Raw genomic sequence first — 17,220 nt, forward strand, 5'->3', positions numbered from 1 at the left:
AGTATTTTTATTCTTTTAATTATGATAATTTGTGATATTGTATAGTTTAATTGCAGTAATTAATTTAAGACTAAATGTGAATTAATATTATTACCTTCTTTTTTTATAATTTTATACCAGATTATTTTAGTTGTGATTTTAGAAAAATAAATATATTCTATACAACGTAAACGACTGACCAGTAAACGTGGCCATTAGAGCACATCGTGAATTGGCTGAGCGTTAGCAAAGGAAGGTCAATACTAATTAGGGACAGAGTATTTATGCTCACAAACACAATACTCTCCAAAAGAGGCCTCCACGTGTGTCTTAGTCCCCGGTTACAATAACCACCACCCCCCCCCCCCACGAATTTCCTGGTATGACCATATAATCTCCTGAGTAAATTAAGGGGGCAACGTACCCAAAAAATTGATTTTTTTCTAAAAAAAATTTTTATTTTATTTTTTAGTTTCTAAAAATGTTTGGAAACAATAATCAATTATTGGTTTTGCATTATCATTGCCAAAAGTGTGTTTTTTTAAATAAAATCTATTAGCGTGTAGAGCTGATTTTGTCTCCTCCAGGCGGCCATTATAAGTGAAAAGCTTTATATCATATATATATTCATAATATATCATATAACTATTTATTACTAATGTATTTTATTGCTGTATTCAGTATATTAGAATGTCATAGTTTCAGAACTAAAATCCCAGCTTTTTTATGTGTGGTAATCACTCAGTAGATCAGCTGTTGTCAGTGATCAGTTGTTAGTTCCAGTTACTGTACTCTAACCTCACTTTGTGAATGACATGTGTTTTTTGTGTTTTGTTGAACAATTTAGTGATTTAGACTTATTAGATTTGATTTAGTCATGAAGCAATCAACTAAAAATCAATACTAAGAAGAGTGTTGCAGTCAAAGAAAAGACTGAGCTTGAAGTATAAAAAATACCATCAGGAAGTTAAATTGAAAAAGATGAAAAAGGAAGAAAAGATATTAAAAAAAGAAAGGTGTTACCTATGGGGCTGGACTCTTTTAAGTGTAAAATATATTTACACTAAACACAAAAACAATGATTATGTAAATAGTCTTACTTTTCATGGTATAATAAACATATGAAGTTTTTTGCCTTTTCCCGTAAGTTTGTTTTTTTCCGTGTTTTTCAACACGTTTTACAACGTAACTTCTTTATTTATTGACCTAGAGACCTCATATTTTGTACATATGATCTTCAATATATAGTGCACAAAGTGTAGTATGGGATCAAGTATATTTTAAATTATACTCCTAATATAATTTTTTCCATTTATAGAAAATTAAAATTTTTTGAAAAAGTTAAAATAAAACGTCACTTACCTATTTTGATAACTACACAAAATTCCATACTACACTTTGTAAGGCTATTTATTAGCTTTAAAAAAATATCTAAAAATTTGGAATAGGTGCAATACAAAAGCAGCTATGGTGTAAAACAAGAATTCTAATTTTCTTGAAAAACCCCCTCCCTTTCCCCTGTAGAGGGGGTGGGAGGGGGTTAATAATATATTTTCTTTAAACCCTGTCCTAGAGAGACACTTTAATGAACAAATAGATTAATTAGTGGCAGAAATTAAAAAACATATGTTTTGGGTACATTGCCCCCTTAAACCCCCTAAACAACTTTAATACTGACTTAGGGTCGGTCTTTTTTTATATTTACACTAAACAATTCACAATAGCTGACCAGTGCAGACTTTTCTTCCATGCTCTGTACTGGATATACCAAAACTCTTAGCTAAAATCCTAGATCAGAATCGGATAAAATTAACTTGCTGACCAGAAAGGTCCAGTAAATTATTCTCGTATCTCTAACGGTTAAGCCGCAAAACGCCTTTAAAGTCAAAAAACTTTAGTTCAATCTTGGACATTTTCTCTGTGCATTTGTGTTCACAGGCCAATTGTGACCGATTTAGAGATTTTTAACTCAAATGTAACGTAATATGTGGATTGGTAATTAAGGGGTCTTTAAAAAAGGTCGTTTAGTTTTACCTCGTATCCCTATTTCTCGAACATGAAATCTGGAAACCTCTTGTCCGAATTTAAACCAATTGCCAAATCCCTTTTATCCCCGAATTTTTCCAACACCTCACTTTACTTACGGGTTAAGAAATAAATGTAATCTACAAATTAAGTCCTTTAGATTTTGTTCTATCTTATACTGTTAGGCTACAAAACGTTCTCATACCCGATATTCTATTGAGTTCACTTTAAGATACTGACATATAATAATTGATATAATTGGCATATAATAATAATAATAATAATTGATACATTAATACTGGTATGTTTTTTAAACTCTTAGATTAAATCTCCAGATAAATTGTTGTGTCATATGTACAACACTTACATATTATGTAACGTTATACATTAAGTATTGTTGTGTGTATTGTACTTGTGGTGGATCTGAAAATAAATATGTTCTATTCTATTCTATTCTATTTATTTTTCCTCACATAAATTTTCTTAATGGTTATACATAAAACCTACTCATTAAAATGAACGTTGATAAACTGATCTGGTAATATTCTTCGTCTACAAATTTTTCTGTCCTCAAACAAAAATTAAAATTTTTAATATTTTTAAACATCCTTTAAGTTAACAATTATTAACAAATTTATTGAACTCTCCCTGTAAAAATAGGCCTAGTATATGATTTACTAACTGTTTACCTTACTAATTTCTAAAACTTGACTATCTATCACAATGATATACAAAGTTAAAACTTTATAAGTCAATTGGCAAACTACTTACACGTATAATTGTCTTTCGAAACTTATTTTTGTTTCTAAAGTTTTAGCGCGGCCGGCGAGTGATCTTTTCATCGCTCAGTTCCTTATTTGAATTGGATACAATGCTTTTACTAGATCCATTGAGTTTGCCGCTGCCTTAAAAGCCCCAGAGATAACAAAGCATACTGCGGCACCTGAAAAGGCGACCCTTGCACACCCTACACGTGCAGCCCGGCCTACCTGTCATCACTGTGCTGATGACTCACATAGCGGATCTTAGTCTGCAAAACTGATGTTTGCCATCATTGATAGTTAGGTTAATAGTTTTATATTTTTTGAAATCTGCAAGTTATTTCATGAAAGAAGAGTTCCAACACGAAATGACTACGACATTCCTGACGGATCGTAAAAATAAAGTAGTCAATGATCAATTCAACTGATATTTGTGTAATATCAGTTACTCATGCTTTATTAAAGTATAATGGTAATAAAGTATAAGATTATATATACCTGTATTATCAGTTACAACGCGACTTCGTACGCACTTTTCAAAATCGAAGAAGGTCGCCTTCTTTGTAAAAATATCTATGATAGTAGGCCTATATGATGGTCCTAACAGTTTTCAAGTAGAAGTTGGTAAATATCCGTCACTTTTTATTTCAGTGACCATGGTTGAGTGATCATAGCTTGAATACAATTTTTACTGTTTTAAAGTTGTTCGCGGAGAGGAGCATACATTTTAGGTTCTAATCAACTACATTTCTGACACCACAGTAGAGTTTATCTGTATCAATTCCTCGATCAAGAAAATAATATACATATAGACTAACAGTTTCGGAATCCCACTCTAGTCAAAAACTTTTTACCTTCGGCAATTATTATCTACGTCCGGTCTAAGATATCTCCAGTATCATTTTTAGAACTTGGGCGTGTCTAAAAAAGAAAATAAATACATAAACACATAGGACTAAAGATCTCTCTGTCCTGTTACATATAAGAATGTAGTCTGGGAAAGAATGTTTCGTTGATGCATTTTTTCCCTTCAAAGACACTAAAAATTGCCATACATAACATGAAGGGAACACCCCATTGTTGGAGTCCATCCATTTAAAAATTCACATTTATAGTTTTATTTACCTATCAATAACTGGAAAAGATATTTGGTCTTTCTAGTAAACTAATAGTTAAATTTTTAATCCTATGCATATTTTTACGTTACTGTTGGTCTAAAAGATGACGTTTTAAATAATGTGTTAATAGCGTACGTCTTCAAAAATAAAATTAAACGCAACCACAAAGGATGCAATGCATGCACTTATGATAACAACGATATTAATACAGAGAACACTATAAGTATTTATGCAACAATAATAGTAGCTAAACCGTCAACAAAGTTATTTTCTTAACCGACTTCTTTCGTTTAATTAATTTTTACTTGATTACATATTAACAAAACTGCACTTAACGTTAACTTGAAACAATTGATATTTGGAATATTAAGTGTGAAAATTCTATAATATGTTAAAATAATACCGTTGTTTTTAATATTGAACAACGAAAGATATGAGCTATCTCTTGTGTATGGCTGATTAGTTTGTGCATTTTAAAAATAAAATATTTTCCACTGATGTTTTATGTACTTTACTTTTAAAAGGGTGTTTACTCTTTTTTATAATATTGTTTATGTATCTTATTATCTATAAAAGACAATATAATTATAAAACTTTGTCATTTATTTATTACAGGTCATAGGATGCTATACTGAACCGAGGTACAATTTAATGTCACCAGTACGTAATAAGAACAAGTATAAAATTTTAATTTCAAATTTGTTTTTCTTAAATGACAGTTGAAATATTACCATATTTATATCAATAATCATTAAAAATATTATTACGTACGATTCATTAAAACAAAGGCTATAAAATAAATAACGAAGGGAATTTAAACTTGTTTTACGTGGCTAGAAGTAAGTCTTCAACCAGTGCAATCCCGGTAAGTATAACAAGAAACATTGCTAATACAGTTTCCTGCACTCCTGATGCTAGTCTCATTTACAAACGCAAAAGTTCGGTATGGCAGATATTGGGACAGTTGATCGCCAACATGTGATCTCCAAAGATCTGCTAACAGAACCTCTATCCTTCTCTGCCCTCCTGATACTCAGGTATAAGTGAAACATAGGAAAGGCAGGCCCCGCCCTCGCTCAATTTCTATTGGTTTCTTAAATCAATAAAACTCCATTATGGAATGCCAGTTTTTTGTGCGTCGGGATGGCCGCTTCTCGGCCGCTTGGGTGGACCCCATTCGGCCTTCCAGAATGGCGTTTTATAGATTTGTCTAACCAATAGAAATTGAGCTAGGGCGGGGCCTGCGTTTCTGTGTTTCACGTGTACCAGGAATATTAGGAGAGCAGAAACGGATAGAGGTTTTGGAGCAGAGCTTTTGTGAACACATGTTGTCGATCTCTCTCTGCCGTCCCCAACCCTTGCACCTCATAGGATTGTCGCTGGGCAGTAGTTTAAAGTAACTAATCTGTTGCAATAGTTCAGACAACTTGTTTATAGTAAACTAGATCCAATAACTAATATAACAATTTCGTGAAATATAACAATTATTATTATTATATAAATAACTAATATAGTTTATTATTGTAAACTATTATTATCACTATTATTTTGTTCTTAGTTCCATTTACTGATTGAAGCGTAGGCTTACACCCAAATAACTGTAAGACAGTACAATAATAATTAGATGTTTTTTTAATATTACAATAACACAATATAATACAAAGTGTTAGTATCGACGACCGAGGCAATGTGATTAGTAATATGCAAACATAACAAACATTGTTACAATTAAACAAAATATATGGTCAAATTTTTAATATTTTTGTAACCTAATGCCAACAAAAAAGGCGACAAATTGTGACATTAAATATTACGCTTTCCTGTTATAAATGTACAAATCACCTTCCTGTTTCAAATAAATGTGTTGCTAACAGTTAGGACAAGGTTCTTAGCTCGTTATCATCAAACATAATATAAAATTAAAGTCGCTTTTTATGTAGGTCTGTTTGTGCATCTCAACTACTCATCTGATTTTCATACCATTTTTACTGTCGACTTCGCTATGGACTAGGGCAGGTTTTTAGGTATGATACATCAATATTTTAATCAAAGAAATTAGATAAAAGATTATATAATGCGAAAGTTGATGTTTTTGAGCACTTTCAGGGGAGTCGGTTGACTATATAGCGCACATGTTAAATTAGATAAGTTTAGGAACATGTTTCTCAATAACCAATAAACATATCAAGATAAGGTTTTTTTATTTGAATCTGCTATTTCTCATCTACATTTACAGCACAGCAAATTTCCATAGCATAAATTTAAATATTAAAAATATTTTGTTTTTATAAAAGTAAATTTTTATCAATTATTTTAATAAATAACTTTTTTTAAATTATTATTAGACTACATTCAACAATTTGCTGTGCTATAAACATTGCTCCAATTGCAAGGAACAAAATATAAAAAAAATCATCAAAATATGTTGAGTGGTTCTAGAGAAACGTGTTCTGTGGTGGTGGACATTGCTATTGCATGGTATTTTTGTGTTATATAGTTTGTAGATTATTATAGCAAATAAACTAATTATTCTACTACATAATTATAAATGTGTTAATGTAGTGGTCATATTATTTATTCCTACTTGATAGGCAATTTTTTTGTACTCATGAAAAATTAAAGAAAACTGGGGACCGTAAGTTATAAAGATTGATATTGTAAAAAATATCAGAATATAAAATCTATTTATTCTCCATTTGATCTAATTTAATAAATGTAATTTAATTCGTTTAAAAATCACAAATAGTACATATTATTTTAAATTTATCTCTGTTTGATAAATATATATATATATATATATATATATATATATAATAAATAATAAAATATATAATAATTTCAATATACAAAACAGGACTATTCTCTGGTAGAAATGGTAAATTAATATTGGTGGTAGTGTTGCCTTACGTACCATATGCACTGTTTATCAACACAATATGTAAACGGGTTTATAACGTAATAAAGATATTCGGTGATTATGTTATCCACTACTTTAAGGCAGTGTGAATAATAACATGCAAACAGGATTTGACACGAGAAGGATTGCGTTAGACACATATCTTCAGCACGTAATTAAACCAAATTATCAACGTTTTTATGGATGATAACTTATTGGCCTGAAGCCTTTTTGTTCAAATTAAATAATATGTATTCATTTTGTTACAAGTGAACTTTAAACAAATTAAAAAGAGAAAGAGGATATCCAAATCCGAGAAATGTATAGCGTTTCTTTTTAATACAACGGTAGTAAATGTTTATAAATGGTTTTTCTTTGATTCCCTACCCGTTATAGCATGAAACTAACTGTTATACATACTGTACTCACCATCTAAAGGAACGCTGTTGTACTGTTTCATAGCTTTGACTGCATCTGCTTTTCGGTGAAATACGACGTACGCTGAACCCATGGAGCGACCAGACTTGTCATAATTAACCGTTGCACTGTGTAGAGGACCAGATTCTGAGAAGAGTTTCTGGAAAAAAGGTATTAACTATTAAAACTACGAACAATAATATAAATATGTGCATGTGTTCTTGTGAATGCACCATAAAAATTAATAAAATTATTGAGAGGTTTAAAAATTATTATACTTTATGAACACAAATGTATTTTAATTTACATAAAGCTGTAATTTAAAATCTACTTTTACAAGAATAAAGAAGAAACTCAAATGTCTGGTGTAAAAAAGCTACTTATTGGTACTTTTACTAAGCCTTGGTATAATGTAATTTGACGTATTATTAGTATAAAGATAGTATGAATATGAATGTATATATAATGTAATAATTGGGGCCTATATAACAAATAATCTAACATATACGCCTTTAATTTTAAATTTTGTTTAAAGTTGCAACAATAGTATACAGCAATAATATTCTTTTGTTTTGACGAGCTATATCTTAATTCGTTTACAGCATTTAGCAGAGTAAAATATTTACACACACACGAATTTAAACACAAATTGTATTCGGATATGAAATATAAAACTTTTTTTACCTGCATGTCTGAATTTGATACTCCATAGTCCAGGTTTGAGACGACTAGTGTTTGCACCACCTCCTGTCATGCTTAGACCTCCTGCTCCCCTGCTGTTGTAGAGAGTCCGGCCATTATACAGATCATGCTGCCAACGGCTGTTGCTATCGTCAGGATGCTGAAAGTAAATACACGAATAAAACCGTGAATTATTTAAAAAAATTTCCATTGTTTGAAAAGCATCTATAAGCACTAAAATTTAAGATAGACAAAAGTTAAACTATTTAATGGATATAACCTCAAACTATATCAAATTTGTGTAAATGGCAATAGCCTAATTTAATATTGTTTCCAATAAACATTGAATCGCAAAGAGTACCTGCTCCGCCGGGACTCGAACCCGGATCTCTCACTTTCAGGGTGAATGTGCTACCATTACACCACAGAGCCTTTACATTTTACGATTCAATTATTTTGTATTTGGCCAATACGCTATCTGCTCGACTGAAAAAAATAGGAATATCTACGCCTATAGCACAACTGTATTGTGCTAAAACCACTGTTTTAGTTTAGGCTAATAATATCATTATAAAACGTACAGACAATAGTTTAATATTTAATAACTTACTTTATTTAAAGCCTAACAAGTAAAACATAATAATAAAAAACAAATTTTGTCAACCGAACTAAAGCAAATTTGCTATTAACGTAGCCCTATCTATTTTTATTTACGACTCGCCAAGACTTCAAAATATGTTATTTCTATATTTAAGCCTAATATTTATCACACTTAGTCTTAAACGTTAAAATCTTCTTAATTGATTACGGATACATATATAAATAGGAAGGTAAGTCTAGTAATTCTTTCTAAATAATCTGTTACATACAAAGTGTGTACTTACTTGAGAATAGGGAGTTCTCGCTGCTGAACTAAATCTACCTCTCTTGCTTCTCATGGGTCCTCCACCACCACTGGCGTTGTTCTTAAATTCCTCGCTCTGTTTAATTATGTCGTCCAAACTCATTTCTAACTTATCCATCACTATATAAACAATATCCTGATAACAATACAATAACTTGAACAGTATTCTAATATCTAACGCACACAAAAACAATCAAATCTTAAAGGCAGCCAACAACGACCTATCAGCACAAGAACTTACTCAGACGAGTTCCAAGCAACGTATGAAGGAAATGGAGTTGAGTGGCGGGAACTAGAAGACAAGATGGCGCGCGCATCCCAGCCGTGACGTCACGCATCGAGAAAAACCAGTTTTCCCCCTCCACCCGTGCACATAGAGATCTGTGGTGGTGGACATTGCTATTGCATGGTATTTCTGTGTTATATAGTTTGTAGATTATTATAGCAAATAAACTAATTATTCTACTACATAATTTATAAATGTGTTAATGTAGTGGTCATATTATTTATTCCTACTTGATAGGCAATTTTTTTGTACTCATGAAAAATTTAAGAAAACTGGGGACCGTAAGTTATAAAGGTTGATATTGTAAAAAAATATCAGAATATAAAATCTATTTATTCTCCATTTGATCTAATTTAATAAATGTAATTTAATTCGTTTAAAAATCACAAATAGTACATATTATTTTAAATTTATCTCTGTTTGATAAATATATATATATATATATATATATATTATATATATATATATATAATAAATAATAAAATATATAATAATTTCAATATACAAAACAGGACTATTCTCTGGTAGAAATGGTAAATTAATATTGGTGGTAGTGTTGCCTTACGTACCATATGCACTGTTTATCAAAGAGTACGTGTTTTATAACGACAATATAATGTCAATATTGCCACTATGGAACCATTACAGTCCCATTCGCTAAAATCTCGTGATGGTTAATAATAATATTAAAGCGTAATACTATTAAAAAAATTATAACAGTATGTCCGTGTATGTCTAACCGATTGTATATACACATTATTAAGGCCCCTTGCTTAACATAAAGATGTATTCATATTTAAAAAATACTTCTTCGGGCTACACCCTACTGGTCTTTACAGCTTCACTACAGCAAACATATCTTATTAATTGAAATATCCTGTTAATGTTATTAATTACTCAGTAAAACTATTGTTTTAGCTGCATAGCTATCCTAATATAATTAAACTATTATTATAATCTGTTTAAAATATTAGTTTACAAATAGTAAGTTTGGTGATTTTATTATTTATAATTTCTTTAAAATAACTGATGAGCGTTAAATTTATTCAGATAAGAAATTTTAAAATTCAAAGAAAAATTAAATTTTTAACAATACGTTATGGCAAATAATTAAGTACGCAGTGCTCAGTCAATACAGTAATGTGGATATCAACAACAAACAGAGTTACTTTTTTTTAACTTTTAAAAACCTTGTATAAATGTTATTATCACAACTGCCGTTTAGAGGGATAGAATCTAGAAATATCTGGAATTTGGTCTAGCAGAGTCTTTCATAAATTTGTTGCTGTGATTCTGAAGCGTAAAACATCGATAAAGTATCAAGAAACGAATTGAAATTGATAATTTCCGGAAAACACAAGTAGTACGTCCAAACTTGTCATGCTCTTCTGTAATCACATTGAAAATAATACAGCCTAAATACTTTTACAAAATAATTACGCATAAAATGTGTTCTAGCATTTATTTAGCAGTTGCTAATACTTTCAAGACAAAACTGTCTCTCGTTCACTTAGTCTTTAATCGTATTATAAAAAACAATTTAAGTTAAAAATATTTTGTGTAGGTGAACATACTCTGAAATTTAGACATGACATCTGTGCAATAAATCCCTCCAGATTACTGTCTAACTTTGTACCCCAAAAAGTACCACACACACTTGACTGGTTAGATATAAGTCCCGTTAGATTCCAGGAAGGGTGCGGCGCGCGGTAACCAAATGAGAACAATACACCCCGAGGAGCCGCTACCGCTTTGTCTGGTTTTGGCGACAACTACAGTCCGAGATTAGGTTTGCCAGGAAGTGGAAAATGGAGTGTTTAATTTTAACCAAACTTTTGAGTTTGAGGGAGTTGGAGATACGAGAAAAAGTCACTGAACCTTTCCTGTCGGAAATTTAATTTTGACTTTCGATTGTGGCCTCAGATTTGAGTTACGAGCTCTGGTTTTAGTCGGTAAAGAGCATGGAAGGAAAGTCTGCACTGGTCAGCATCGTGATTTTTTTTAGTATAAATATAATACATACCTATCTTAAGTCAGTATTTTTAAGTTTTTTTAGGAGGTTTAATTTCCTCAGGAGTTAATGTAGTCATGCCAGGAAATTCACAGGGGGGTTAATGTTACGGGGGGTTAAGACATCAGGGGGGTTTAATTTCCTCAGGAGGTTATCTAGTCATGCAAGGAAATTCCCATGGGGGGTTAGTGTTACCGGGGGTTTAATAAATTGGAACTTTCTTGTATACAATTTAAAATTGAAGTAGGATTCTGCTGTCGGGTTTTATCTACGACCTCTGGTTTAGGCAGTGAAGAGCTTGGGAGAAAATACTGCACTGGCCAGCTATGGTGAATTGTTAAGTGTAAACAAAATAAAAACTACCTTTATCAGATTATTAAGTTGATCGGGGGTTTAATTTAATCAGGAATTCTTCTACCATGAAATTCGCGGGATGGGGCTTATGTCAGTCCCGACTAACGATTTTTTCTCAACTTCAAGCTAGCTCTAACCGTTCTCCCGCTATCGGGCTTCAAAGAAATGCCATCATAGATACCCATAAAACCATTATATAAACGATTGCTCACATTTATCCAAATTCCATGGAGTGAGACATGCAACATAATCCAACTTGATGTTCATTGTGTGGAAATTAAGCAATGTATAGTTTATCTTCTTTTTTCAAGATTTTGTTAGACTGACAGGCTTTTCCACCCCCTGTATGGTTTTCCTGATGTTCAACCAAAAAACTAAATTACTATGAAATTTTTTAAATTTAACTTTTATCTTAACAAAATAAAATAACCATTACTTTACAAATAATATTAAAAAGTATCTGTTGAGTCCATACAGTCTTAAAATGTATTTTGAACCAAGCATAGTAATAGAAATTAATCATAAACTTTATATTGTTCTCGTAACAGCCAAGGTTGTACAACGTATTTATGTCTTGTCAAGATGTTTAGAATTATTTAATGGTATGAAATTTTCATATATTACTCTCAATATGCGTATTAAATGGATACCATAATTTAATTTCTTTCAAATTTTCTTATATCTTATCATAATATCTTATTAAAATACGTAATATCTTAAAATAGAACCATATTTTTAAATAAAACTTTTTATTTATGATGTCAATTATATTTGTCCCAAAATAAGTACCAGTTCTTTAGATTGGATAATACAATGAGAATAATAATAAAATTTTCAATTTAAAAATAAATTTTTACGTTTGAAAAACTATTTAAGAACAAGCAGTAATAAATTTTCAAATTTCAAAAATACCTGATATTATCAATTGGAAAGTGCTCACCCCTTATATAAAATACACACAAGGTAAAAGTAACAACACAGTTTAGATAAAACCTTTTTTAATTTATTAAGTTTTTCTAAATATGAGACACCTCTTTTAATCTAATAACAAATTGTGAAATACAGGATTATTACAATACATTTTTTGTCAAAACAGTAAATAAAACAATATGATTTGAAACAAATAAAAATTATTCTATGTACATATATACATGTTTTAGTGGAGTTTATACACGCGATGAATTTCGTATTTTTAACATGTTAGCTGAGCGTTCGTAATATATAAAATGAAATATGTACATGCATAACAATGTATAATCAATCTTGAACTGTCAAAAGAGTTTGTTACTAATAATAAACAAACGCATAATCGTACAATTACAAAACACACATAAAAAGCCATTAGCGAACTTCAAGAACAACCCGTATCCTATAAAGGAACAATACATGACTAACAAATAAAATAAAACTACACGTTGTCTAGTCAAGATAATTTTCTGTAAATAAAATATTTCCATTAAGGTACTACTTCATTGCGGTTCAAATTGTAGTTTTAAACATAAATTTTTATTAGTTATTGAACATTATAATATGCACACACAAAAGTATTTTCGGTTTTTTAAATGTAACAGATTTCTTATAATTATTTAAAAATCTGTTAATATCAATTATCCGTATCAACAAAAACATGCAATGTAACAAATCTAAGTAAATAATAATGGCCACATCATGTTATTTAGTAGATATAATGTGTAAATTTAACATATTGTTCTACGTAAGTTATAATGCTAATTAAAAAGTGATCTATAATAATTAAAATCAATTATTACCTATTAATAATAGAATAAATTATCTGGACAATAAAATGTACATTCAAATGTTTCACTTAAGCTAACCAAAGTTCGAACAACAGCAATCATGTTAAAAACTTTTTATCATATTTTATATCTACAAGGTTTTTTACACAAAAATAGTCTAGACAATTATATCTCATTTAACAAGTGTATATATACATAAAAAATATACTTTCAGACTGCTATAATTAATAATAATTTCGGAAAATGATATTTAAACCATAAGCAACAAAAACGGGATTTTGAATTTGAACTGATTGCACATTTTTTCAATCCACCGATGTAGAGTAAAATTCAACAAATTAATGATAAGCTAACAAAATTGAGTTATTTATTGACATAGTGTTGTCAAATGTACATATATAACCTCTATTTGCATGTTATAACTACAAATATGTCGACTAAATTGGTAATAACATCTATAAATTGTACATGTTTGTATTAACAATATATAGACTTCATTTACGTTCAGATTACATTACTTTCTTTCGCTGATGTACGCATCTAATTCCGCATCTAACTCTGCTGCAGTTGGGATTTTATTTTTCGTTCCTCGTCCATCACCTCTTTCGTCGCCATGACCACCTCTTTTGAAACCTGCAACAGGAAATATCAAACTTGAGCGAACTTCTATTGATGTAATTCGCATTAACTTCAATACAGTTATTTATTATTTTAAGGGAACACAACTTTAATATGAGAATGATGAAATGAGTGAATTTGTCATCAAGGACAAGACAAATTTACATCTTAAAGTTTTTTTTCCCAATCATTAATTCTTTTATATACAAGTAAATCCATATTTTCAATAATTACCTACCGTAGTTTTCATTAGTTATACGGAAGCCTATCCCCTTCATACCAATATAGAATAGTAGAAGGTCAAAGTAAAAAGATTTTAATTAAAAGAATTTTCTCACCTCGTCCACCATCTTTGCGGCCAAAACGTCTAGCACTAGGCCTGCGGGCGAAGCCTTCTCTGACTCGGTTGGCTTGCTCCTTCATAACGGCAACATCAGACGTGGTTATTTCAATCTGCATGGGTCGACCTGTAAATATGCAACACAATATGTAAACGGGTTTATAACGTAATAAAGATATTCGGTGATTATGTTATCCACTACTTTAAGGCAGTGTGAATAATAACATGCAAACAGGATTTGACACGAGAAGGATTGCGTTAGACACATATCTTCAGCACGTAATTAACCAAATTATCAACGTTTTTATGGATGATAACTTATTGGCCTTAAGCCTTTTTGTTCAAATTAAATAATATGTATTCATTTTGTTAGAAGTGAACTTTAAACAAATTAAAAAGAGAAAGAGGATATCCAAATCCGAGAAATGTATAGCGTTTCTTTTAATACAAACGGTAGTAAATGTTTATAAATGGTTTTTCTTTGATTCCCTACCCGTTATAGCATAAAACTAACTGTTATACATACTGTACTCACCATCTAAAGGAACGCTGTTGTACTGTTTCATAGCTTTGACTGCATCTGCTTTTTTTCGGTGAAATACGACGTACGCTGAACCCATGGAGCGACCAGACTTGTCATAATTAACCGTTGCACTGTGTAGAGGACCAGATTCTGAGAAGAGTTTCTGGAAAAAAGGTATTAACTATTAAAAACTACGAACAATAATATAAATATGTGCATGTGTTCTTGTGAATGCACCATAAAAATTAATAAAATTATTGAGAGGTTTAAAAATTATTATACTTTATGAACACAAATGTATTTTAATTTACATAAAGCTGTAATTTAAAATCTACTTTTACAAGAATAAAGAAGAAACTCAAATGTCTGGTGTAAAAAAGCTACTTATTGGTACTTTTACTAAGCCTTGGTATAATGTAATTTGACGTATTATTAGTATAAAGATAGTATGAATATGAATGTATATATAATGTAATAATTGGGGCCTATATAACAAATAATCTAACATATACGCCTTTAATTTTAAATTTTGTTTAAAGTTGCAACGATAGTATACAGCAATAATATTCTTTTGTTTTGACCAGCTATATCTTAATTCGTTTACAGCATTTAGCAGAGTAAAATATTTACACACACACGAATTTAAAAACAAATTGTATTCGGATATGAAATATAAAACTTTTTTTACCTGCATGTCTGAATTTGATACTCCATAGTCCAGGTTTGAGACGACTAGTGTTGCACCACCCTCCTGTCATGCTTAGACCTCCTGCTCCCCTGCTGTTGTAGAGAGTCCGGCCATTATACAGATCATGCTGCCAACGGCTGTTGCTATCGTCAGGATGCTGAAAGTAAATACACGAATAAAACCGTGAATTATTTAAAAAAATTTCCATTGTTTGAAAAGCATCTATAAGCACTAAAATTTAAGATAGACAAAAGTTAAACTATTTAATGGATATAACCTCAACTATATCAAATTTGTGTAAATGGCAATAGCCTAATTTAATTGTTTCCAATAAACATTGAATCGCAAAGAGTACCTGCTCCGCCGGGACTCGAACCCGGATCTCTCACTTTCAGGGTGAATGTGCTACCATTACACCACAGAGCCTTTACATTTTACGATTCAATTATTTTGTATTTGGCCAATACGCTATCTGCTCGACTGAAAAAAAATAGGAATATCTACGCCTATAGCACAACTGTATTGTGCTAAAACCACTGTTTTAGTTTAGGCTAATAATATCATTATAAAACGTAGAGACAATAGTTTAATATTTAATAACTTACTTTATTTGAAGCCTAACAAGTAAAACATAATAATAAAAACAAATTTTGTCAACCGAACTAAAGCAAATTTGCTATTAACGTAGCCCTATCTATTTTTATTTACGACTCGCCAAGACTTCAAAATATTTTATTTCTATATTTAAGCCTAATATTTATCACACTTAGTCTTAAACGTTAAAATTTTCTTAATTGATTACGGATACATATATAAATAGGAAGGTAGTCTAGTAATTCTTTCTAAATAATCTGTTACATACAAAGTGTACTTACTTGAGAATAGGGAGTTCTCGCTGCTGAACTAAATCTACCTCTCTTGCTTCTCATGGGTCCTCCACCACCACTGGCGTTGTTCTTAAATTCCTCGCTCTGTTTAATTATGTCGTCCAAACTCATTTCTAACTTATCCATCACTATATAAACAATATAAACAAAAATATAAACAAAAAAAAATATAAACTTTTTCTCTCTCCTGGTGTGGCTCGATTTCGTAGCCAGGCTGTGCGCCTTCTTACTGCGAACGATGGAGTTGGTGATGAGTGATTGGTGGCGCCTTTAGAGGGTCACATATCAGTGTTGTAATGAGAAGTTTTATAATTACTGCTTGTTGTCTTGTTTTTTATTGCTTGTTAAATGTTATAGATGTATTTATTGTTTGTTATTATATATTATAAGATACATTATTACTTTTTTATTGGTTCATATAGTTGGTGTTATTTATTTGTTGCTGGTTATCTTTGGATGTATTGTTGCTTGTTGTACTGTATTATAGGATAATTTATCTCTTGTTGTATCGGATTTAACATTTCTTATAAAATGGTGTATGCCGTGTATAAATAAATAAATAAATAAAAATAAATAAATATCCTGATAACAATACAATAACTTGAACAGTATTCTAATATCTAACGCACAAAAACAATCAAATCTTAAAGGCAGCCAACAACGACCTATCAGCACAAGAACTTACTCAGACGAGTTCCAAGCAACGTATGAAGGAAATGGAGTTGAGTGGCGGGAACTAGAAGACAAGATGGCGCGCGCATCCCAGCCGTGACGTCACGCATCGAGAAAAACCAGTTTTCCCCCTCCACCCGTGCACATAGAGATCTGTGGTGGTGGACATTGCTATTGCATGGTATTTTTGTGTTATATAGTTTGTAGATTATTATAGCAAATAAACTAATTATTCTACTACATAATTATAAATGTGTTAATGTAGTGGTCATATTATTTATTCCTACTTGATAGGCAATTTTT

General features: G+C 30.8%; 2 protein-coding genes and 2 non-coding genes across 4 annotated transcripts; all 4 read right to left on the reverse strand.

Annotated features, from left to right (window-relative positions):
* Positions 1-3,669: 3,669 nt before the first annotated feature.
* Positions 3,670-8,884, reverse strand: LOC124373895 (THO complex subunit 4-like). The gene is made up of 4 exons (XM_046832215.1): positions 8,762-8,884; positions 7,881-8,037; positions 7,209-7,343; positions 3,670-3,686 (listed from the first exon to the last, which is right to left on the reverse strand). The coding sequence occupies exons 1-4, from the start codon at positions 8,882-8,884 to the stop codon at positions 3,670-3,672; spliced, it is 432 nt and encodes a 143-aa protein (XP_046688171.1).
* On the reverse strand, positions 8,239-8,309 carry Trnas-uga. Its single transcript has one exon. It is a non-coding gene; the product is annotated as a tRNA-Ser (tRNA).
* Positions 8,885-13,703: 4,819 nt separating the features above from the next.
* On the reverse strand, positions 13,704-16,371 carry LOC124373896 (THO complex subunit 4-like). The gene is made up of 5 exons (XM_046832217.1): positions 16,329-16,371; positions 15,359-15,402; positions 14,683-14,833; positions 14,146-14,274; positions 13,704-13,822 (listed from the first exon to the last, which is right to left on the reverse strand). Exons 1-5 carry the CDS (start codon positions 16,369-16,371, stop codon positions 13,704-13,706), a joined length of 486 nt encoding a protein of 161 aa, XP_046688173.1.
* Positions 15,714-15,784, reverse strand: Trnas-uga. The gene has a single exon. It is a non-coding gene; the product is annotated as a tRNA-Ser (tRNA).
* Positions 16,372-17,220: the final 849 nt, after the last annotated feature.

This window comes from Homalodisca vitripennis, unplaced genomic scaffold (genome assembly GCF_021130785.1).
Source record: "Homalodisca vitripennis isolate AUS2020 unplaced genomic scaffold, UT_GWSS_2.1 ScUCBcl_6615;HRSCAF=13911, whole genome shotgun sequence".
In the NCBI taxonomy this organism is placed as follows: Eukaryota; Metazoa; Arthropoda; class Insecta; order Hemiptera; family Cicadellidae; genus Homalodisca; species Homalodisca vitripennis.

Excerpts from the sequence above, each read along its gene's own strand:
- LOC124373895 (XM_046832215.1), bottom strand. The coding sequence starts at position 8,884 with ATGAGTTTGGACGACATAATTAAACAGAGCGAGGAATTTAAGAACAAC. Across the intron at positions 8,038-8,761 it reads CGAGAACTCCCTATTCTCAA|CATCCTGACGATAGCAACAG; the intron begins GTAAGTACACAC and ends ATTTACTTTCAG. Across the intron at positions 7,344-7,880 it reads TATCAAATTCAGACATGCAG|AATCTGGTCCTCTACACAGT; the intron begins GTAAAAAAAGTT and ends AACTCTTCTCAG.
- LOC124373896 (XM_046832217.1), bottom strand. The coding sequence starts at position 16,371 with ATGGATAAGTTAGAAATGAGTTTGGACGACATAATTAAACAGA. Across the intron at positions 15,403-16,328 it reads GGACGACATAATTAAACAGA|TCGTCTCAAACCTGGACTAT; the intron begins GCGAGGAATTTA and ends GTGCAACACTAG. Across the intron at positions 14,275-14,682 it reads CAACAGCGTTCCTTTAGATG|GTCGACCCATGCAGATTGAA; the intron begins GTGAGTACAGTA and ends GCATATTTACAG.